This window comes from Protopterus annectens, chromosome 5.part0 (genome assembly GCF_019279795.1).
Source record: "Protopterus annectens isolate FY-2018-M chromosome 5.part0, PAN1.0, whole genome shotgun sequence".
NCBI lineage: Eukaryota > Metazoa > Chordata > Ceratodontiformes > Protopteridae > Protopterus > Protopterus annectens.
In genome coordinates, this window is record NC_056735.1 from 1,624,530,922 (window position 1) to 1,624,556,327 (window position 25,406).

The window sequence follows — 25,406 nt, forward strand, 5'->3', positions numbered from 1 at the left end:
GTTTAAGTAATCCAATAATATGCTGTTGATACTTTAACATATGAAACTGGCAGTTTAAGGCCCTAATGGCCAAAGTAGCAGAAGTGTATACCTTCTTACCCCATCTATCCAGGGCCCTGGAATCCCTATCAGAGGGGGTAGGGTTTTTGGCAGTAGTAGCCTTAATGCCCTTGGGTCCCTGTGAAATGGTCTCTGGATCCGCAGTAGGATTCTTGAAGAGGAACTTGTGAGTGTCAGGTACTCTGAAATACCGGTCAGGTTTCCTGGGAGCAGGAGGCAAAGTGTCTGGGGCCAGGCTACATTCCATGAAGGCGTCATCTACAATGTCCAGTACAGGAGGGATAGCTAAAGGCCTGTGTTGAGGTAGGAGTAAGAATTCCCTAAGCCTCTTTTTAGAGTCAGAGTAATCCTGACTTTCCCAGTGGAAATGCTCCCTAAGAATATGCAAAGATTCACCAAATCTTCTGGAGGGGAAGCAGAGGGAATGGAGTCCTCTGCATCAGAATCCTCATAGGTAAAGAAGGGCAAATCCTGGTCATCAGAAGAAACAGAAATATCAGAATCCTGATCCGAAGAATTAGAAGAAAAATCAGTTCTAGGTCTCTTAGAGGGAGAAGGGTGGCTTCCCCTGATTAGAGTAATAAGGTCTTCAGCCATTCTTATCATTTGTTTATTAGGCATAGGGGCCTGACCATGCGGTCTGGGCATCGGTTTTCTAGGAGTGGATCGAGTTTTAGGCCTTGAAGAAGAAGATGGCATCGGTTTGATATGCAAGTCAGTAGGCCTGAATATATCATCAGAAGCTGCTGCCTGCACAGCGGCTCCGGACCCATCCAAGGTAGAGACATCCGCAGGTTCCATAGTCGAAGAAGCATCTTGCGGCATACTGGACTCCGTATGGGTCTTAGTAGAGGCCTGCAAATCTGAAGTAGTGGGTATCAGGGGCTAAGAAAGCACCTCACTGAGTACCGGTGAACTGGCGACTAGCTTAACGGAAGCGTTGTCGGCAGCTTTGAACCTATGCGGTCTGTCTCTGTCTTTTTCTTTATGTTTTTTCGTAATGTCGGTAGTCGGATGGCTTACCGAAGTCATTTCTGGATAATTGAACTGAGTACCAAAATAGTTAGATGCAAAAAAAAAAAAAACTGACGACAAATAGCTTGAGGATTGAATAAGGCACAAAACCGACAGCGAGGGACGTCATGGTCTGGGCCTAAGCAAGGAATGCAGTACAAATGAAAATCTTTATGAGGTATTTGCGTTCCACGTGAAATACAATTGTTAACTTTTACTGACATTGGTTTAGAGCAAGAAAAAGGATTTGAAATAATGGATCCTTTCCATTTTTGTTCTAGAACTCATGCTATATTACAACAGGTCAATCTCACAGGTTCCATTTAAGAATATTATTTTAAATTGTGTTTGCATTACACCTCACCATCTTTTGACAATTCCTTCGCATCTTGAGTGGAACAAGCAGATTGGAATGGCCAACTATCTTTTTCTCTTTTGTCAAGTAACGTTTATGTAGCAACCTGCAGTACATTTCTCCATAACAAACACCATGGCAATATCCTCTACTCACAATGAAGAACAGCAGACATGTTCAGCACATTTTATTATGTTTTACAAGCATTTACAACTTTTCAGCTTGGTAGACCTAAAAACAAAAATATACCTTTTCTCAGTTTACAAAAGAAATATATTAAACAAGCTCTGATACGAGCACCCGAGACCTGACACTATGTACAGAGAATAATGGCACATGCCCAAACTCAAATCTGCACATAGATTTGAGAACTTTCAGGCTTGACTGTGACAAACTATTGTTTATTTTATTAACATTCACCTGTTTACTGGACCATAGTTGCTATGAGAAAATTAAAACTATAACAGGAAAAACTGCAGCTCCATTAAACAACTACAATGCTAGCTGAGAGTGTTTTTCTTGAGCCCCAAAGCTTGGAACAGGAATACAAAACTACTGCTGCATGAGCAAAGTACACCAAGACATTCTGTCGACATTGGTTTATATTTTCATATTAATCGGCTCTATAAAGACAGGCACAACAGTCTCTAGATGTACTGCATCCTACACAGCATGGGACTGAACCAAAACGCACCATGTTTCCTCCCAGAAACCTGCATAAGGTGCTTCACAAACTGTTTCCTAGTTTAATTCCTTTTTGAGTATAGGGTGTCATATGTGGGACTGCAGTTTTTGAAATGTTTTTCACCTGAGCTCATCAGAAATTAAAAGGAAATATGAAACCAAATAAAAACAGGGAAACGAAGTAGCTGTGTGATGTAGCAATGAGTTAAATACCTTCAACGTCACTGTTATCTGTCTGAATCGTATCCAGACCAGTAGCAGCTTTAAGCCAACACAACTTGTGGTCTTTTTGGTGACCTTTACAACCAAAGTTACTGGCCTTATTTTTAATTAACAGTGAGTGTTAACCTAAACTATGATGGGCAAGCTTGCCTCAGACTCGCTTATGAAATGAAGTACTAAAAGGTGCAGGGCCTCACTGAGTCCCTACTCCACATCCTAGCCATCACTGCTGGGGAGGCACAGGTGTAGGACAGTGCAGGGAGAAGGCACAATAAGTACAACATTTGTTTTGGCTGAAGGCATAACTGAAGACTTACATTTCTTGTTCTGCCAAAAAAAACATTTTTACAACTGGCCAATTCTTAATTAGGAAGTTCAACCCAAAAAGGATATTTTTCAAAAGTAACAAACGTATGGCAGAAATGAAAGCGTCAATTCACATCCATCTAAAATTACACAGAAATCCTTGTTAAACTATACTAAATTTCCATGAAATAGTATTCATTTTGGAAAAGTAAACACTGCATAATTTTATAAAGTTTCTAAATTTTCTACTACTGGATCTGAGAAATTGTGAATGTAAACCAGCTTTAAGAAGAAACATTTCATCTGACGCGAGTGCTAAATTGCAGTTTACCATAGAAAACTTCAAAAGTTGATTTACACCTTAAGTGGCACAGAGTAAAGTGCAGTCTTACCAGACTCAACAAATGTTCAGCTACATGTCTCAGTGATCGCTTAACACAGCGCAGCTACAGCTTACATGCTGCTAGAAGCCTCTAGAACATCATGATCCTTGCAGCAGGCATTTCCACTTGCAGTTTTCCTTGTGCTGGTCAATGCTGCCCATGCTATTACAACTTGGCACTTCACGTATATTATCTAAATACATACTTATACACAACAGCACTTGGAAGTTGGCACTAACACAACTGCAAGGAAACAAAATGAACAATTTGTACAGACATAATTCTGACCTAAAAGGTTTCTTTGCTGTTGACAGTCTTTCCCTAAAAGTGTTCTAGGAAGTTAAACTATAATGCATCAGTAAACAGATAAAACAGAAAATCAAATGTTTGCAGCAAACACTAATGCTGCCCTTAAAATGCACAACTACTATGATTTTCCAGAAGTGAAAGGCTTAAGAAATCAATATTACAACCATGTCAACTTATTAAAAGGTAGCCTTTTTACATTACTACAGTGACCTCAGCAATACTTGACAGGAAGTTTTTGTTCTGTGCGCTGTCTGTTCCCTCACGTGCTGCATACCACAGTTCAGTAACATATCCAGTGATACAACTATAGAGTCCTCTTTAAACCCCTGATTTCAATAAAATAAATATATTTAAAAGCCCTTAATATTTTTACAGCTGAAGAAAGGAAACTCAAGTTTATTCCATTTCAAGTTTTGCAAACCTCTGCCTTTTCCTTCCCTTTTTTCAATTTCGTACATGTGGCTCCATGGCTTTCAAACACAATAAGCTGCCAACGACTGTGTGAGACAAGGAGGATTGTTTCAAACACAATAAGCTGCCAACGACTGTGTGAGACAAGAAGGATTGTTTTCCGCAGTGTATGGGGCAAAAAGAAAATGCTATTTACATTATGTGACAATAGAAACAGTACTTAAATCTCTGTGTTAAGTTTTTTAGTAGGTACAAAATCCTCTCGCCTGACCCAGATCACCTCTTCACTACTACTGTCCACAATGCCATTGAGTCCGGATACAGCATTTTGTTTCTTTAGGTGGGACATCCTGGTCACATGCAGATCCAGGACATTTGGTGTCTCATCTGCTTCATCAGTTGAAACAGAAATACCCTCTAACTGATCTTCCAGTTCAAGTGATGACCCTTTCAAGGACTCACAATATTCGTCATCATCGCTAAGAATATCGGTCTCTTTCACATCATCTTGCTGCTCGTACTGAGCCAGATCAAACTGTTCTTCTACCCAGCGGTCTGTATCACCACTGCCACTCTCAGAATGCTGGGCTGGTGTCATGGGAGTGCTGTCACAAGAGTCATCGGAATCTATGGTGTATCGATTTTTTGCCAGTTTCCTTCTCCCCAGAGTCCTGCTCGGGGCTGAAGCTGTGGAAATAAGAACAGCATTAGCTGGCATCAAGTTATTACACGGGATTGAGCAGGTCTTCCATTAACAACAACATAATAATAAAAAAGTACCATTATTTACTGTCACTAGTGGGGGGCCTTAAATTTTGCACTGATAAACCAAGTAAATTAAATATCCAGACAATTAAGGACTATCAAACATTTATGCAATTTCCATCCTACAAATTATCTAAACCTCTCCTGTTCCAGAAGCTAATTGCATTCTCATCCATTTTACTTTTCTTCTGCTAAACCAGGCATTATAGTACTTTGCGGCAGTAAACAAACTTCATACTTAGGAACTAAAAAGTGAACAGAAAGAATAGCTATATGCAAGGCAGCATGCCCAACAAAATGTATATTAAAACTCCAGTTTTGAAAAAAAAAATGCTTGTGATTCCTCAATTATACTTCAGTTTCAGTGATACTTCACCATTTAAGCCTAATTTCCTCCAGACATGTGTGGTAAGTTATTACAATAATTTATTAATCATAATCACCCCTGTTGCAGTTTTGGTTACAATGCAGAGAGAGAAGATTCAAGCATCAGATAAAGAGTCCTGGGACATGATATTCAGATCACAAAGGCTACTGGCCTTCTCAAAAAGTAGATAGAAATGCATGGTCAAAAGTAGTATTAATGCATCAGTTACAGCTAATGACACCCTAATTATTAATGCATCAGTTGCAGCTAATGACACACTAATTATTAATGTGTCAGTTACAGCTAATGACACACTAATTATTAATGCATCAGTTGCAGCTAATGACACACTAATTATTAATGCGTCAGTTACAGCTAATGACACCCTAATTATTAATGCATCAGTTGCAGCTAATGACACTAATTATTAATGTGTCAGTTACAGCTAATGACACACTAGTTATTAATGTGTCAGTTGCAGCTAATGACACACTAATTATTAATGTCAGTTACAGCTAATGACACCCTAATTATTAATGCATCAGTTACAGCTAATGACACACTAATTATTAATGTATCAGTTGCAGCTAATGACACACTAATTATTAATGTGTCAGTTACAGCGAATGACACTAATTATTAATGTGTCAGTTACAGCTAATGACACCCTAATTATTAATGCATCAGTTACAGCTAATGACACACTAATTATTAATGTATCAGTTGCAGCTAATGACACACTAATTATTAATGTGTCAGTTACAGCTAATGACACTAATTATTAATGTGTCAGTTACAGCTAATGACACTAATTATTAATGTGTCAGTTACAGCTAATGACACACTAATTATTAATGTGTCAGTTGCAGCTAATGACACACTAATTATTAATGTGTCAGTTGCAGCTGACACACTAATTATTAATGCATCAGTTGCAGCTAATGACACACTAATTATTAATGCATCAGTTGCAGCTAATGACACCCTAATTATTAATGTGTCAGTTGCAGCTAATGACACACTAATTATTAATGCATCAGTTGCAGCTAATGACACACTAATTATTAATGCATCAGTTGCAGCTAATGACACACTAATTATTGTGTCAGTTACAGCTAATGACACACTAATTATTAATGTATCAGTTGCAGCTAATGACACACTAATTATTGTGTCAGTTACAGCTAATGACACACTAATTATTAATGTATCAGTTGCAGCTAATGACACACTAATTATTGTGTCAGTTACAGCTAATGACACACTAATAAAAAGAAGCATGCAAAGGATTCATGTCCTTGCACTACAGACCATCTAGAATGTACAGATGTCACAGAGTAAGTCATTTATTTATACAAATCCTGCCTCTTGCTTCCAAATAATACTAGTGCTCTGCAGTAAATAACTCTCCATGCTTACAACGGAAGTCGAAGTGGATGTTGCAAAACTGGTATATAAATTTTCTGTGCAAAAATGTGCTGTTGACAGTTTTCTGCTCCGGGGATGAAGAATCCCTGATGGTTACATATGTCATGCGCGCGTGCACAGGCACACACACACACACACACACACACACACACACACACACACACACGCACTGACAAAGCTCTACAATTTATAATGGAAACAAGAGTGAGCTGTTGTGGTGGAATCACAGAAACTACAACTAACTAGAAATTTTGAAATGGGAAATACCCATCCATTTTGCTAAATGCTTTCATTTATGACATATGTACAGAGTTTGAACAGAGTTACGGTTGTGGATGTTCAACTAAATGTGATTTTCATTTCAACAAACACTCCCCATATACTGTGAATCCCAGCAGGTTCAAGAATGGCCACAAAGTATAGTACTTTGAAAGTGGTATGATACTGAATAAAGAAATCAACTCTGCTGCTGAATTTGTGGGGCTGAAAGAAATTACAAAACATTTAATCAACAAGATAAACCACCCATTTTTAAAGAAAAACATGTAAAAGAAATAGAAATTAATCACTGTTTGTGCAGACTTGAATTCTTACTTTAAATATACTGTCCATGTTAAGTGCTAGCAACTCTACCAAACCATTTTCAGAACTATAACTTCTACCATAAGATAACAGGCTCGAAAATTATTTCTGACTTTCCCACCATTAGGAACACCAGGAGCTTGCAAATGCAGTTACTTTATAAACAGCTCCATATGCCACTGGTATTAAACCACTAAAGCACCCATAGATAATCCAATGCGCAATCTCCTAAACTTTCTGCTGTTCAACACAAATGGTGTTCTTGTAGCACAGTGACAAACATTAAATGCAAACTGAAGATTTACTGACAACTACCTGCTTCACTGCTATCATGTATTTCTACACTTTCTGTTTTTATTCTACAGCTTTAAATACTATACAGTCTAGGATTTACTTGTTGCATTCACAGTAGTAAGCAAACTCTAGCAGTTCCAATTCCAGATTGTTTTTACCAAGGCACTGGTCCGAACGGCTTGAAGCCCGCTCCTTCCAACAGACAGCTTTTTGTGGTATTACTATGCTCTTTGGATGGACCCCGCTTCACTCAGCTAACCTATCACCAGTTCTTACCCCCACCCTCCTCTACAGTTGTACTTCCACTAATCCCTCCTCTGCCTGCATCAAATACCTTCCTCTTTCCATTTCAACACCAATATCTCACCTAATCTTTCACTCATCACAACTCACACCTATTTCATCATGCTATTCTCTGACAGCCTTAACTATTAGACCCTAACCTTATCACCACACTAGCTTTTTCTCTTCCTTTCAACAAGCTATCAATCTCCCATCTTAAAACTTGCAACCATCCTCTTCAGATACTTTAGCAAATAAGACTTCATCTTGTCCACAGTTTCAACTATCATCCCCTAAAGCACACCAACAGTGACCTTTAACCATCTACCAGCCTGCAAATATGCTCCTACTTTGCTCGTCTTACTCATTACTCCTCCTGCTATCCTACAGCCTAATTCTATCTAACCCCAATCCCATCAACCTATTTCTCTCCAGCCCTTACCTGTATAATATACTGTACTAATACATCCAACACAAGTGCATCAAACGTATATATATATATATATATATATATATATATATATATCACCATACACAATATATGTATGTATATATATATATATATATATATATATATATCTATATACAAATTTCCCTATTCCACTCCCTCGACATGCAAATCAAAATTCCACCTAAAAGCCAGTACACCAAAATTTCCATCCCTACTACAATACTCAAGGCACATCACCACATGTGGTGATGTACATTCTAATCCAGGACCATATACCAAATCCACACTGTCTACCCTTGATATCCCATCACTACACCACTACCCTCCTGCCCAAATGTACAAGATTGCTTCTATAAATATCTGTAGTATGTTAAATGAAACACCTGAATTTCACTTCAGGATCAGTCAGTGTATACTAGATATAACAGTCAGTGAATACTAGATATAACAGTCAGTGAAATGTGGCTCAAACTTAAAAGATACTAAAACCCTTCCCCTGTGTTACACCATTCTTCGCGCGGACAGAATACACAAAAAATCAACAGAAGCTATCCTCTTTTCTAAATTTGTCTCTTTCTCAACACTCCCCATTAGTCCACCAACTTTTAACAACACTGAACTTCTCTGCTCAAAGCAACAACCACATAAAAAAAAAAAAACTATGCATAACTTCTCAGTATATCCTTCCAGGAGACAGTATACTCATTCTGGAGGACATCCTACCCTGGATTTCCAGTAACATACCTTATGAAATGATTATGCTTGGAGACATTGACAGACTGACTAAACCTTGTAGTTGACTACCCTTCTGCTACTATTAACATGTAAGATTTTACTCCGCTACCTCCTTTACTTATTACAACTAAAATACCAAATAGTAACTCCACTCTAGATTGATTCGTGCTCTGAAACCCTAATCTCTACTCCTCACCATGAACCCTCCCTAATTCCCCTCAACACCCATTTTCAACTTTACTAGTTTTGAATTGGAGGACTTCAACAATATTCGGTACTTTTCCGTTATTGTGGCAACAGTTGTAATGAGCGCTTGCAATCTTAGTACGTGCTTGCAAGGATTGCTGCTGCTGATGTGAGTACCACACGCTTTGTTCCTACTACGTTAGGATACTTCCAAACCAGAGCAGACACTAAAGACCCACCAGCCTCGCCTAATTACAAATTAGGCGTATACTACCAGCTTTAGAGAACCTAAACTGATGACGCAGAAAACTATATATTGAGACGTTGCTGAGGTGCACAACTGATTAAGACCAAAAATTGAAAATGGTGGCATTACACTAATTTAGTCGGAATTAAGAGGGATATATATATATATATATATATATATATATATATATATATATATATATATATATATATAGCCAAAGAATTGGGTTCAAATCCAGAAATAATCAGGGACACGTCATCTATTAACCTGACAGGATAGGAGACTGAATTAACATACATGTTCTGAATGATACAAGTTTTATAACTTTCATTTATAGAATGACATTCGTCTCAAGTCACCAGTTTTAGGACGTATTAAGAGGCTCAGCTAAAATCCAAGTCAAAATCAGCATTAGTTGAGAGGTTTAGGTAGGAGCAGACTATTTCGAATGGACACCCACACAAAAATCGAACTGCACAACTATAAAGCAACGAAACACCAGGACAGAGGACAGTTACCCTATTTGCTGCACTCGTATGCACCAATTTGAGCAGATTTCCAGCTCTCAAACTTCCATCTTCAAAACGTAGAACATTTGTTCCTTAAATGGAAGAAGCACTAGATGTGTGTACCCCAACAACCACTAACAGCCTACCTGCACAACTATAAAGCAACGAAACGCCAGGACAGAGAACAGTTACCCTATTTGCTGCACTCATATGCACCAATTTGAGCAGATTTCCAGCTCTCAAACTTCCATCTTCAAAACGTAGAACATTTGCTCCTTAAATGGGAGAAGCACTAGATGTGTGTACCCCAACAACCACTAACAGCCTACCTGTAAGCACCATACACTTCTGCATTCACTCACAACAGGCTGCTACACAACACAAAATGCATAACTGTCATCCTGTTACTGCAAGAGATCTGGGCAAGCCAAATACAATGGAGGGATACAGACCCCAATTCAGACATCATTTTTAATTATTGCGTTAATGGAAGAGGTATTTTACTAACTTACATTTTCTGCATACCCCTCAGCTGTCCACATTTTCACAGAAACCAAACACTGCAGCACATTAATGTCTCTTTCAAAACCACCACTCCAAGGCTAACAGCTGTGAGATCATTGCGTGCGCTTGCTAGTGCATTAGAACTGTTGCCCTGATAATGGAAACGTACGCAATACTCTCTTGCATTCGATGCACACTTTTGTGAAACTCGAATAGCCTGGCGCCTATAAGAAAGAGAAGAATCAAAACCAGACATGCACGCTGGTTATCCCGCACTAGCAAAACTCTAGTGAAAAGAGAGACAAGGCCTACTCAAAAGTGCAGGAAAACAAAACTGCAATCATCTCTGAAACCTAGCCAAAACACAGATCAACAGAAACAGAAAACTGTATTACTAGCATCCTCAACTTAACCTAAAATGTAATCCTAAAAAAGTTCTTGTATTCAGTAAATAAAAGCTTACAACCTGTCCAGACATCTCTTCCTTAGATACTGCTGTCACATTAAACTCCTACCTCACAGACTCCATAACTGCTCTTCCTAGCAATTCCTTACCATCCCACTCCAGCCCACTACAGCATCCAAAGTGTAACAGCCCCACTTTTTCTCCTTCGTTTTTATAAGTAAGGTGTTCATGGTTTAGATCTCCTGTTTTCATTTAAGATGTTTAATAGTTGGGTGGAATATCCTCTAGGTTGAGCAGACTAGAGTTTTGAGATTAGCTCTATTTTGTCTTGTTGCTGTTTCAAAAAAGGAGTTATCGAGAGGTTGTGTCATGTGTGGAAAAATTATCAGCCTTACTATCAGAGGATACAAGTATTGTCTTAGGCAAGATGGAGCTATTAGTACTGGACTAGCCTTTTTTATTTCTTGCATTCAGTAATACCATCTGAATCACAGGAAATGGGGCAAAGCATACACTTTGGTCTATGTCAATGGAAGAGGGAAAGTATCTGACCCACCTCATGAAGAATATAGGTAGTGCTATCCACAGGGATTTGAAGGTCAGCTGACTGAAAACTGTTGTAGAAGGCTGTCGAGACCCTGCAAACTGCTTTCATCTTCACAGGTTAATGTGACAAATGTTGCTGAGACCACTTACTTTACATGTGCCATCAGACTGCTGAAGCGGCTTGTCCAAGCAGAATTTAAATACAAATTTTAAATGAGGAAGATAATGCAATTACAGTGATTAAGCTGGACCATATTATGTCCTTCATAGGATTTTTTCCATTATGTACTGGACCACAGAAATAAACCTGTTAAGCAAATCTGCAGATAGGTTCTTCAGATACTTCTGAGACAAAAATGTAATATTTTCATATGCAACTTTGCATGACATACTAAGCCAATGCAAGAAGACATACACATGGGGTCTTAGATGTCTGCTGTGACTCCTTACTACTACATTCATAACCCATTCAAAAGAAATAAAAGCACTTCCTTATGTGACAAAAGAGCATTATCACACATCACTAATTATTTATACATACCTACATAATTTCAAACTAGGAAACCTAATCAATTAATATTTTATTTTTGTTAAGTTAAATTTTGAATAACTAGACAAAAGGGAAAGCAGTTGCACATCGTCATTTAAATGAATGTGTGCATTTCCCTTCTATCAATTATGTAGGAACATATCCTTTTAAAAATCTATCATGGCTTCTTACCTTGCCTGTCAGCTTCACATTCATATGCATCATCCCATACAAAATCTTCCTTTTAAAACGAACCTCACCTCCAACACCAACCAGCGATCTTTCTCATCAAAAACTGTTGTTCTACATAGCTCCCACATCTTTAAATCCAGTTATCCTCCCACATTACATCGCCACAGCTGAACACACTACCCCTGCTGGATCTCTTAGTTATACAGTCTCTAGGATGGTCATTTGCATGTCGCCAAACTTGATCAACATCCATGAAAAATACCTATTCTATAAAAAGTAACCACAGAGATAACTAAGCAAAGAGATCTGAATCTAGTTTTATAACAAAAAACATTACTTAACCTAAAGATACCAATCACTCCTTCAATACCCTCATTGTCAAACGAACATTTTTCATAATAGCAGCATTGGAGACATTGTTGAAAAACACCCATTTACAAACTGTGTGATAATTATGCCAAACCTTTACTTTGCATTATAAGACTAAGTAATTTAAACAGGATATTTGTTAACTAACAAATATTAAACAATCTTGTAATAAAATCTTGCTCATGATTCATTTATCAGAATAGCAATCAAATGGCAAAAGATATTAACACCATGTAACATATGGTATTGGTAAATTTGTCCATGGCCCTATAGACCGAAGAATTATATCTAGTAAAAATATACCAGTATAAAACTTTGCAAAATCCAGCAACAGGGAATAACATTTTAATAATGGCTGTATCTGTTCAGTTCCACAGTCTAGTAATGGTTTATATGTCCACTACAGAAGTAGATTATTGCCAGTGCATACGACCAACTGGCACAAAAGGTATGATCTACAGCGTTAATCAAAAGAAACAGTCTTCTAATTATCTTCCTATGACAAGGAAAAATCTTGAACTGATCTTCTTTCAGTCTAAACCAAATTATTAGTCTGAACCATTATCACAGTCTCCAAATTTAAATCTGCCTACTCTATCCAGGGCTTTTGCTGGATCAGAAGACAATCCAACTCCATTTAGAAAAATACTCCAGACAGCGTAGGATACACTTAATTAGACAAATCTATTTTCTCAGAATTCTCTCATTGCTTAAAATATTCTTGTCACCAGATTGTTCACAAAGATTTTCAACATCATGTCCATCCACTCCATCTAATTTCTTAATTTACAGCCCAGTTTACTTGTAAGGCTGAGCTTCAGCAGGAGTGTATCCAGCTACATCTCTACAGATACACTCCGGCATTTAATTTGCCATTTCACTCAAGCACACTTTTGTCGCTCTTGGACCTATGCACTTAAACATCTGGTTTAACAACGTGGATGTTACTAATTTTTTTTTTTTTTTTTTGCCAGCATTTTTCAATCTTATGACTAGAGAAAATGCCTTTCTTCCTGAAGTACTGTGAGCTCTTCTCAGACCAAAGTTTTTTTTTGGATTAGTTGCTGCTCTTAGTCTTCAAAGGAGACAAGCCACTGCTGAAGTAAATTCCTGTTTCAAGAGGAAACACAAGGCAGAAAACCCCAAATGTCTAAATTCACTGCTACTGTGACCCTACTCAAACAAGATAAGTGAGTGACCTAGCCTACTCCGGCCTATACCAGGGGCCCAATGCTGATGGCGGGAGGGGTATATGTGCCCTTACTGGCCAGTGTGCCTACCATAAAAGCCAGGCATCACTGGGTCAATAAGGTACTGGCTGGCCAGTATCCTTTTGCCCAGATTGGGTTATGTGGAGTAGCGAAAGCTGCAAAACCAATCAACCTGCCAAATATGAACTAATTACTACAATCAATGTAGGTTCACGACAGGACAGAGTTTATAAATGGATGACATGATGACATGCAGAAAAGCTGGATATCCTGTATATCCAGGAGACAAGATGGAAGGGCAGTGTAGTAAAGCAACTCTTTTTGGGATCCAGAGTCTGCTACTTAAGGAAGGGTCAGACTAGACATTTTGAGAGAGAGGCATCAGAAGACAATGAGGGATGTCAAAAGAATTAGTGACAGACTCATGGCAACCAGACTCCAGTGTAAGGACTGAGCACTATTCACAATCTTAGGCTATGCCCCACAACAGGGTTGTGATAGTGAGGAAGAGTGATTTCAGACAGCAGTTGCAGGATCTTCTAGATAAAGCAGGACAACATGAGTTGGTGTTGACAATGGGTGGCCTGAATGTATACATCAGGACAGACAGAGCAGGATGTGAAGATTGCCTAGGTTCACATGTCCCTGATACAGCCAATGATTAAAGAAGGGAAGTAAAATCAAGTCAGGGAAAGCAGCAGGCTCAGGTGAGGTCACAGCAGGTATGATCAAGAAGAAATGACTCCTGAGGGTACTCATAGCAGTATGTAGAGAAAGGCACATCTCAGATGACTTCAGAATAAGAATACCAGCACCAGTGTACAGACTGCTCAGAGGTGGCCTGTGTCTGGTATACAAGATCATCTCAGACCTAGCCTTGATGGAGTTGCTGCATATCTGTAAGTCAAACTCCACTCTTGCAACCTGCACGCAAGGCCTTAACCTGGTCTGCGATATTAATAGAACTTGTTGGTGGGATGGATTTGTGTCCCAAAGACTCCCCCATCTGTGGAATAGAATCCCTCTCCACTTCAAGCAAAGTACCTCTCTATCCTCTTTAAGAGGAACCTGGACTACTGGGTGGGAAACAGAAAATACACCCCTGGGATCCCACCTGTGTCCCTGCTGGACAGGGGAAACAGGTGCTGACTTTGTAGGATCATGGGCAAAATTCTTAGATAGGTTTAGAAGGGCCTCTGGGCCAACAGCCTAGTTATCATCCTATGAACCTACAAGAACAAAGAGGACATCCACAACTGTGGGCAGCAGAGAGGCATCAAACTCCTGTCACACTGCATGGCAGTGCTGGAGAGGGTGAATGAAATACGCAGAGTAGTAGAACGTTAGATGGAAGATGAACAGTTTGGATGCAGACCAGGATGCAACACAAGCAACCCAATGTTTGCAGAGAGATGAGAAGACACTAGAAATTAGGAAACAATCCAACTGGGTATTCCTAGACTTGGAGAAAGCATATGACAAAATCCCAATAAAGCTGAAACAGGCAGTCCTGCAGTGGTTAAGAACTTCAGCAAATGATAGAGGAGAGGATTGGAGTACAAAATGGAAGGCACATGAGAGGAAACTGAATTCAGATAACAGTTTTACTAGCAGCAAATAGGCAATATCAGATGAAGGTGACAGTTGAGATAGAAGGGAAGATAGTGGTATAGGTAAACAACTATAGGTGGGGTGGTTGAGGTAAAGGGAATTCTGAATAAAGAGGTCAAAGCTAGAAACAGAGGAGCAGCAGCTAACTAGCACAGAGTACCAGAGGTAGTGCATAACAGAAGAATACCAAAAAAGCTGAAAAGTAAGATGTACAGAACAGTGGTGCGACCAGTACTACTGTGTAGTACAGAAACCTGGGCAGTAAACGCAGAGCAATTGAGAAAGCTAGAGGTGATGGAGATGAAGTATGTGAGATGTGTGGTAGGATGCACACTATAAGACAAAGCAATGAGGACACCAGAGCAAAAGCCACAGAAGCTTGCAGTCAAAGAGAACACATTATGGTGATTCTGGCACATGTATAGAAAAACAGAAGACAATCTGATGAAAATGATTTGGGAAAGACAGGAAATAGGCAAGAGGAAACAAGGGTATCAACAAAGTTATGGATGGATTGTGTGAGAGAATATTTGTGACAATCAGGCTTGACTGTTAAATAAGGTAAGACAGTGGCACTGAATCAAGAAAGATGGCAACAGCTGACATAATCCAACCCTATGGAGAAAATGAGTAAAAGGGGTTGATGATTCACTAGCAGAAAGATCCAGAATGTGTCTAAGTCACTTAAGGTTAAGAAGACAACATCGTCTGCAAACTATTATCCTCGTGTCTCCATACCAGATCTCCAATCATCATCTGTACTTTGACACCCTACCCATAAAAATTACACACACAAGGGGAAACACAACAAATCCCTGGTGAAGTCAAATGATCATCTTGAAAGTAAAAGATTTAATGCTGTGCATGACAGTACAACTGTCAGTTGGCAAACACCCGGTCTGAAAGGCATGCAGCACCCCAGAGACAGCAAACTGTTGACACCTCCTATAAGACAGTGTTTGTGTAGGTGATTGTATGCATTCACTGGGTCTGCAAAACATGAGTAAACACCAAATCTCTTATGACCACTCTAGAATCAAGAACATAGTGGATCTATTGTTTCATGAAAAGGAAGGAATCCACATTACTACTACCTAAGCAACTATTAAGATGAAGTCTCATTTTAGCATGTGAATTTAAGCCTCCCCAAGGTGCAGAAACACAATATATCTACAACTGCACCACATGCTTGTTTCACTTATTTTTTAAACTGCAACCACTACCTCAGTTTGCTAATCCAGAGATACTATGGTCGCCTTCCAAAAGTCATGCCCCATGGCATTGCCAAACAGACCTTTGCTTCAGTAATTCCTGCCTCTTCAAGGCCTGCGAGTACCTACTGGTCAAAAATAGGGCTCTCCCGCTAGTGCTGGTTGGAAGGTCTCCAGCTCTGAACTCGACACATTCCTCCACTACTGACGAACACCGGCAGGTACTAGAATTACTACCATGACAAATGCCAACCACCTTTCTGCTCACTGCAACCAGCTCAACTAAGTCTTGAACAGTCCATTTTGACTTATTATCCCTGAACCACCAAAGTATATGGGAGACGATCGTCCTGAAGAGTGAGCTGAACTCATCACACCCAGAAGCATCTATTAAGCATTTCAAGCACATGCCTCAGTTTTCCAGCTATGTCCAGTCACAACCCAGGTTATCTGAACCCAGGTTATCTGAACCAATCTGACAACAAGGGGTTACACTTCCCTACTAAACTAAGTATCCAAAACGAATGGCCTCAGGCTGACAACATAAATGAAAAGTCATCATATGCATTTGGACCAATCCATTAGTGCATCAAGTGCACTTATTAGAAGGCTGAATTTGCTCATGGTGCTTGCAGTTGATGATTCATAAGTAGCACAGAATTCCAATATGAATTCACCAATCAAGTTTACATCACGAAAGCCATTCCTTCACTCGCATTTTTCTCTGTTGTCTTTCATACTTGTCAAAGTCTTTCAGCACAAATATCATTAGCTGGTGCCCTATCAAGCATTAAGGCTAAATGCTCCAAATAGTTGTTAGCTGCATACACTCAATGAGTAGATTGTTCTTCATTTTCTAGCTTGCAGTCAGAGTGAGACAACCCTTAAATCTAGTGGCATAATCTCTAACTGTACAACAACCTAGGCAGGCATACTTGTGAGTACCCTTAACCCATGCAGGGTCAAAGAGTTCATGGTTATTTAATAGCATGAAGAATTTAACAAATAAAATTAAAGCAAGAGTGGAATAATAAATGAGACAGTCTATTCAGTCCCTGCACATCTGTCAGGAGCATTCTAAACAAGTACTCAGTCCCTGCAAATCTGTCAGGATTATTCTAAACAAGTACACACATCACTTGCCACTTAATATAAACGTGTCAAAATTCTACAAATAAGTACTACAAGTATAAACTTAACAAAATGAGCAGTATATATATATATATATATATATATATATATATATATATATGGGTCTACTTCATTTCACTGAAAGCTCATTTCACTGAAATTCAGTTGCCTGTGCACAATTCACTGAAAGCTCATTTCACTGAAAACTCATATGACTGAAACTCATTTCGTTGAAAGTTATATATGGCCTGTTCCACACTGTAGTGCAGTCCTGAAGTTACTATATAAACTAAGGTGGGGGGTGTGAGGGGGTGTAGCCCCCCACATAGTTTGGTTATATATTGTCTTCTGGAAATAGTTATTTATTGCACTTGTAAGTATCCATATCTATGGTTTTAATCATTTTAAAAAAGGTGGGGGCTACACCCCCAATGTGGAGGGCTGTGCCCCCTCCTTAGTTTATATACTAACTCCAGGATCACACTTCAGTGGGGAACAGGCCATATATAAATTTCAACAAAATGAGTTTTAGTCAAATGAGTTTTCATTGAAATGAGCTTTCAGTGATTTGTGCGCAGGCAACCTAAGTTTCAGTGAAATGAGCTTTCAGTGAGTAAATACATATATTTTTTTTTTTTACACACACACACTCACACACATATATATTATATATATATATATATATATATAGTTATGACTAGCAGTCTTTTTTTATTATAAAAAGTTATATGTTGCCTTCTAGTAACCTATTCAGGCTCCCACACCATGCCCTCACCAAATATTTCAGCCCATGGCTAGTCACCAGACCCAAGACTGCTTGGAAGTCTAGAGTTCAACTAGAGAAAGCAGAAAGTGCTGTGTCTATGTCCAGATACTTTCCAGGGAGTTTAACCTTGTTAACTACTCACCTCAAAGCACATTCTATGAGCTAATGAATGGGTTTCATTTCAATTCCTCTGTGAAACACCATTTACTATTTCAACCAAACAATGCAGTTAGCCAGCCAGCCAGCCCACATTCTTACGCTTAGGACACACCTATACAAACTGAAAATCAGAGTGACGTATATAACTAGACTAATCATGAAGCTCACTTTACTTACAACAGATTTTAACTAGTTGTTTACTGAACTGTTCCCACCAAGTATAGTTGTTGGTGTCATTTAAAAATACTTAAAAAATGGTATTAGTTAATATTAACTTACAAATCACCAATCCACATTTCACATGAAGTAACTGTGTATGCACATTTGGCTAAACTCACAGCAAAACAGGAAAACATGTGTTGTCGATGATGTGCCCCCCCCCCCCCCCCCCCAGCTGATTATACTCATGTCTCTCAATCTGCAGACATTGAAAATAGGATAAAGGACCTTGAAAAGTAGGAAAATTCAGCCAGAAATCTGTGCATCCACTTAGGATAAAATCTGAACAACAAATAGCACATTTCTTCCCATCTTCAGTAGGAATGTGGCATACTACTCAGAAATACCCATTTAAAAAAACAGCACAACAAAATGATGGAAAAGTAAAAACACATTATTAAAAAGGCAATGTAAAATATGTACATTTCGTATTGCAAAATTCTACCAAAAGGTCATTTATTTTTGCTTTTAAAAAGGGAGATGTAATAAGTGTGTCCTCTTTATTTAAATTATCAGTGCCATTTGATCGTTGGTCAAGTAGTGTGTTTTTTTTGCATACTAGACAGCTTCAAAAAAGTGATGAGAGGAGATTCAGAAAATTGTGTGAAGGGATAAAATCAAGTCCGAAAATAGGGACATACCTCCAAAAACAGGAACATCCCTGTGCAGGGGTAAATCAGACCTGAAAACAGGAAAGTTCCTCCAAAACAGGGAAAGCTGAGAGGGTGAATGATTGCAAAAGTGACAAGGATACAAGGGTTTCCCTCTCCCCAGCATGGGAAGTGTATATGGCAAGGAGATAGAGGCATCAAAGCTACTGTTTAGTTATTTACCTTTTCAAGATCTGGTGCTCAAAAAAACATTCACTGAATTTAGTTTAGATCCACTGACCATGACTCAGAAGGAACATGAAAGTTTTCAGCAAATCCTATAAACCATACAGATGTTTTTTTGACTACACAAAGTGGGCAAGAAAGAATACAAGTGTCAATGTGGTTATTTAGCATAAACATAAAAAAACTATTACAAGATCTTTTATAAATCATGGTGGAAATGTTCCAAAAGGCACATGGATAGCATATAGTTTAAACAATTTATGAGACCCTGTCTCTACATGCTATGCAAAACATACAACACAAGTTGTTTAATGTCTCTTAATTCTAAAAACACAATGTGCAGCTTAGAGAAACTCAACTCTATAAATATGACAGATCAATCATATCTGTAAAAAAATCAGATGTGAAACCAACTTCAGAACTTTCTGTACATGTATAAAATGGTATCAAATTTTCTGTTGTATAATCATAGCATTTTCCCTTGGCATGGACTAGTATTATGTTACTCAAAGAAGCAGCTGAACAGTATTTGGTACTGTACACCTTGCGAGACCCACTCACCTGCTCTGTTCATTACAGGTCTTGCCCCTTTAAGAGCAGACAATCGCTTTCCTCCAAAAGGAACATACTGCTGTGATAAGGGCAAACTTTCAGTTTTCAGAAGCTGCCGTCGCTGTTTATCCCGTAAAATAGATTGTACAGCCTTTAAAAATGCCTTCTTGCCATCTGAAGAGCTAAAAGAGAACATGCATTAATTTATCATAAGCAGACACACATGCTCAGTAGGTTTCATCACATATTTAACAGTAACACTACAACTGTTTGTGCAGTTAAAAAGGATTGAAAAGGTCACAGAAGGAAAAAAGTACAGTTTTGTACCTACCATAAATGTAGATGTTCGAGGATTCCATTGCTGCAGTCCTTACTATTGGGTATAGTCCGCTTCCAGTCGGCCCGAATACCAGAGTAATGACCGACGTCATATCCTCAGTCTTTTCTTGCCCCAGATGTCAGAAGACCCTAAAAGACAAGGCCCAAAATACCTGCACCAAAAACATGTACAATATATACAAGAATATATACAAAAACATAAGCATGTAAACTCACCTACACAACCACCCTAAACACAGAGGGGAAGGACTGCAGCAATGGAATCCTCGAACATCTACATTTATGGTAGGTACAAACCATTGCTGCAGTCCTACTATTGGGTAGAATCCCAAAGCAGAGGTAAGGAGGCTGGCAAATCATAAAGAAGTAGGAGCTGACAACATGCCTTGCAAAACAGCTGTGGCAAAACCAGCCCTAGACTTAGAGTAGATAGGAAGGTGATAATGCTTAGAGAAAGTATGCACTGAACTCCAAGTAGCTGCTTCCAAAATATCCTTAGTTGCCACCCCTTAGAAATGCTGTTGAAGTGGCAGTAGCCCTAGTGGAATGAGGCCTAATCCCAGCTGGAATCTCCTTGCCATGATGGGAATAACAAAATGCAATGCAAAAGCCAATCCACCTAGAAATAGTTTGTTTTGACACAGGCTTGCCCTGTGAACTCAAAGCAAAAGAAACAAACAACTGCTGAGACTGCCTAAAATCCTTAGTCCTGCTTAAATAATAACGAATTGCCTGTGTACATCTAAAGTGTGCAAAATCTTTTCCCCTTTATTTTGAGGGTCTGCATAAACGTAGGCAAATGAATAGTTTGGTTTAAAGCCACACTAGAAACCACCTTAGGCATAAAGGAAGGATTAGTAATGATACCCTATCCTTATGGAAAATCAAAGGGCTCTACTGCCATAAGGGCCTGCAACTCAGACACCCTTCTTGCAGAAGTAATAGCCAACAGAAAAGCAGTCTTCCATGACAAGTATTTCAATTCAGCAGTAGCTGCAGGCTCAAAAGGTTGTAGAGTAAGTTTTTCCAACACAAAATTGAGATCCCAAGCAGGAGTAGGAGCTCGGTCTTATATTCTTTGCCTAAGAAACTGCTTGAACAAAGGATGCGAAAACAAAGGTGGGTCACAATCATAGTGAGCTGAAATTGCTGCAGCATGAATCTTAATGGAAGAGAAGGACAAACCTTTGTCCAATAACTCAGTAAGATATTGAAGAGCCACACTCAAATTAGGCTCAGAAATCTCAATAAAAATCTCTTCCATTTTACACTCTCCTTGTACTAGGTCTTCTAGCTTCCATAATCACATTTAAAACTTGTTGAGGAAGTTGAGACCTGCTGTGTTTCAACACAGAATATGCCAGGCTGTTAGATGAAGAGTGAAGCTTGACATTGAGCAGATGACCGTCCTTCTGAGATAACAGATGAGGAATCAGAGGTAAAGGCCATGGAGGCTTCTTTACCAGACTCCGTAGTAGTGGGTACCAGTGTTGCCGAGGCCAAAGCTATCAAAATCATCCTTGGCCTGTCTTGTCTGACCTTTAATAGTACCTTTGGAAGAAGAGGCAGAGGTGGAAAGGCATACACATGAAGGTTCTTCCAACTGAAAGACAGAGCATCCACTTTCCAAGCTGTGTGATGAAACCCCTTTGTGCAATACTTTGTCAGCTGGTGGTTTAGTGGAGAAGCGAACAGATCTATGTCTGGAGTTCCCCATGACACTGTCAATTTCTGAAATACATGAAGATCCAGTTTGTGGGGATCCATGATTTGTCTGCTTAACACATCTGCTAAGGAGTTCTGTGCTCCTGGCAGAAACCTTGCCTGAAGAGTTAGTTGCATCTCCCATAAAATCATTGCTTGCCTGCATAGAGGATAAGAATGTGTTCCGCTTGTTGATGTACCACATGACAGTTGTGTTGTCTGTTAGAATCAACACCTGCCCTGGATGAAGTAACTCCTTGAAAGCCATTAATGCAAACTGGACTGCTAACATCTCCTTCATGTTGATATGTAGATGCTGTAGTCTGGCAGGCCACTTGTCTTGTATCCACTTTCCATTTAGATGAGCTCCCCAAGCAATGTCCGAGGCATCTGTTAAAATCTGACTTGCCTCTGGCCGGGTCACAGAGAGTCCCTTGTTTAGGTGACATTCCTGAGCCCACCACAAGAAATCCTTTTGAAGGCAAGGTATTATTTGAATGACAGTGTCCAAATCCTGGCAGTGCTGTGTCCATACATTTTTGAGATACCATTGTAGCTTCCTCATATGCAGTTTGGCATTGGGAAGCACCAGAATACAAGATGCCATGAACCCTAATGCTTGAAGGACTGTCCTTGCAGTCAGCACGGACTGATGAGATAGTTGATGGAAGTAAAGTGACAGACTCTTTTGTTTGTCCGGGGTTAAAAGCCATCTGGGCTGCTATTGCTGTATTCAGTCTCACACCCAGAAAGCACATGTCTTGAGAGGGTACTAGACTGGACTTTATTTCGTTCACAGAATACCCTAGGCATCTTAGCACTGCTATAACATATTCCAGATGCTGTAGAAGGTCTTCCTTTTCTTGAGCCAGAATCAGGCAGTCGTCCAAGTAAGGATAGATTTGAATTCCTTGAAGCCTGAAGTAAGCTATCACTGGAGCCAGAACCTTTGTGAACTCTGGGCGCAGTAGATAAGCCAAAGGGCAATGCAGAGAACTGATAATGAGAATTTCCAGCTCGAAACCGCAGATACTTCCTGCAACTTAGCCTTATAGGCACATGAAGGTAAGCTTCCTTGAGATCTAAAGTTACCATCCAGTGATCTTTGCCCAGCAGAGGTAAAAGCTGTTGTAACGTCAACATCTTGAACTTGGGAATGTCCAGAAAAGTGTTGAGGAGAGATAAATCCAAAATTGGTCTCCACGTGTTCCCTTCTTTGGGTACTAGAACAGGCGAGAATAAAATCCTAGCCCTTTCTGATACAGGGACTGGCTGAATGGCCCCCATCTGGAGTAACTGAGAAACTTGCTTGTGAGCCTCCTTTTTGTGGAGGAGGAGCGTCTGGCATGCCTTTGAAAGGGGGCATTGTATGGAAATAAAATCTGTAACCGTGGTGAATGATATCCAACACCCATTTGTCTTGAGTAATTAAATCCCAATTTTCTTTGAAAAGAGACAGTCTTCCCTCCCAAAGGAGCTGCCAGACGAGAATCTACTGGCAGCTGAAAGACAGGTCATTGGGTCTGTTGGACTGACCCCTGCCCTCACCAGAAGTCTGAGCAGGTGAACTCCTGTTTCTAGGCCCAAAAGAACCTTGACCCCTGCCCCTACCACGTCTAGAACTACCCCTAGACTGGGAATCATAAGCAGCATATGTACCCCCCTTAGAAGGCCAATTTCTACTAATGGCTGCACCTGCAAAAATCTTTAACAGTTTGCATAGACTTAGCTTTGTCCTCCATTTTCTTTAAAACTGCTTCCACAGGCGATCCAAACAACACATCAGACTGTAAAGGAGCATCCAAAATCCTTGTCTTAACATGCTCAGCTAAATTCTGATCCTTCAACCAGGCATGCCTGCGAAGAACAGAACTAGTAGCAGCCACCCTCGAGGAGGCCTGTACAGCATCAAAACCACATTGCAAAGAATGCTTACCCACTTGTTCAGACACATGAACCAAATCCAGCAACTCTTTACACTCAACCAAAGCATCCACCTTAGATTTTAATTGTGAAAGGAGATAATTCTGATATTTTAGCATGTGAAACTGACAATTCAACGCTCTCATGGCTAGAGTGGAAGAAGTATACACTTTCTTTCCCCACCTATCCAAAGCCCTTGCTTCTTTATCAGTGGGAACAGGATTTTTAGAAGCCTTAACCCCTTTAGGCCCTTGAGAAATAGTTTCTGGGTCCGCCCTAGGACTCTTAAACAAATACTTATGAGCCGGCACCCTATAATACCTATCAGGCTTAACAGGAGCAGGAGGCAAAGAGTCAGGGTTCAGGGAAGCCTCTGCAAAACATCTTCCACCACATTCAACACAGGAGGAATAGCTAAGGGCCTATGCTGGGGTAAAACAAGAATTCCTAAGCCTTTTCCTGGAATCAGAGTAATCCTGGCCTTCCCATTTAAAGTGCTCCCTCATGGAATGCAGAGTCTCTGAAAATGAGAAATCCTCAGGAGGAGAAGCTGTAGGAGTGGAATCATCCACATCAGAATCAGAAAAAGTAGGATACTCCTGCAAGTCTTCGAAGACTCTGAAGCCTCTGAACACTGTTCAAAACTATCAAACTCGGTTCCACGCTAGGCCTCTTATCAGGCGGGGCATAGAACCTCTAATCATAGTAATCAAATCTTCTGCCATTTTAAGCATATGTTTCTTAGGTACAGAACCCGAAATGCTAGAAGCCCCCACTGAAGCTGAACTAGGCCTACCTCTCAAATTTTGGCAACAGAAGGAGGCTCTAACTACCTTGGGAAGAGGAAGAACAGTTACCTGAAGCCCCTCAGCCTGGCCTACCTCCTGAGAAGGCACATCCTGTAACAGTAAAGTTTCTGCCTGAGACTCCATGGAAACTCCTGGCAAAACCTCTGGCTCCACTGAGCCTTCTAAAGAACCGGCGTCCGGGACTGCGGTTCATCAACCCTAGGCTTCACTGTTTTGTCCTCTGCGCTTCTTGGGGCGGGCGCGGAGCATCCGACGGCATTTTATGCTTCCCAAACACTAACCTGGCACAGTCTAACCTCCTCTTAATAGTGCGTTTGTTAAACTAGCACAAAAGGCGGCAACCATAAACAAGGTATACACAATGTATGGTAATCCTATCTGTTTCCCACAAGAAATACAGTTATTCACTTTTCTGACATCCGGTAAAATACTGAGGCAAGAAAAAAAAAAATGTTCGGGGGTTGTTAGCCAACTCTGTTTTCGTCTGAAACTCCGTTTCGAAATATTTCAGAACGCCAACCTGCACAAAACTGCTCCTGACATCGGACCATGCGGAAAAAAGACTGAGGATATGGCGTGCGCATGCGCGCGCATTAGTACTACTGAGACCTCCAGTCTGCGCGCCCTGACCGGCCAGCCTTATACCTCTGGGGTATTCGGGCCGACTGGACGCGGACTATACCCAATAGTAAGGACTGCAGCAATGGAAAACGAAGAACATCTCCAAATGCGTTTACGCTATGATCCAGGTCTTAAGGAGAGGAGGTTAAAAAGGATTCAAGGTAATTATAACAGGATT

At 39.9% G+C, this 25,406-nt stretch overlaps 1 protein-coding gene across 7 annotated transcripts in view; it reads right to left on the reverse strand.

The window, feature by feature from the left end:
- Positions 1-1,601: 1,601 nt before the first annotated feature.
- Positions 1,602-25,406, reverse strand: part of TIAM1 (TIAM Rac1 associated GEF 1) — a 2,502,716-nt gene continuing 2,478,911 nt past the window's right edge. For all 7 annotated transcript variants that reach the window (XM_044071404.1, XM_044071407.1, XM_044071408.1 and 4 more), the window contains 2 exons: positions 19,842-20,014; positions 1,602-4,431 (listed from right to left, as the gene is read on the reverse strand). In XM_044071404.1, coding sequence (XP_043927339.1) covers positions 3,965-4,431; positions 19,842-20,014 — 640 coding nt within the window. In that variant the 3' untranslated portion in view covers positions 1,602-3,964. The remainder of the gene's footprint in view (positions 4,432-19,841; positions 20,015-25,406) is intronic.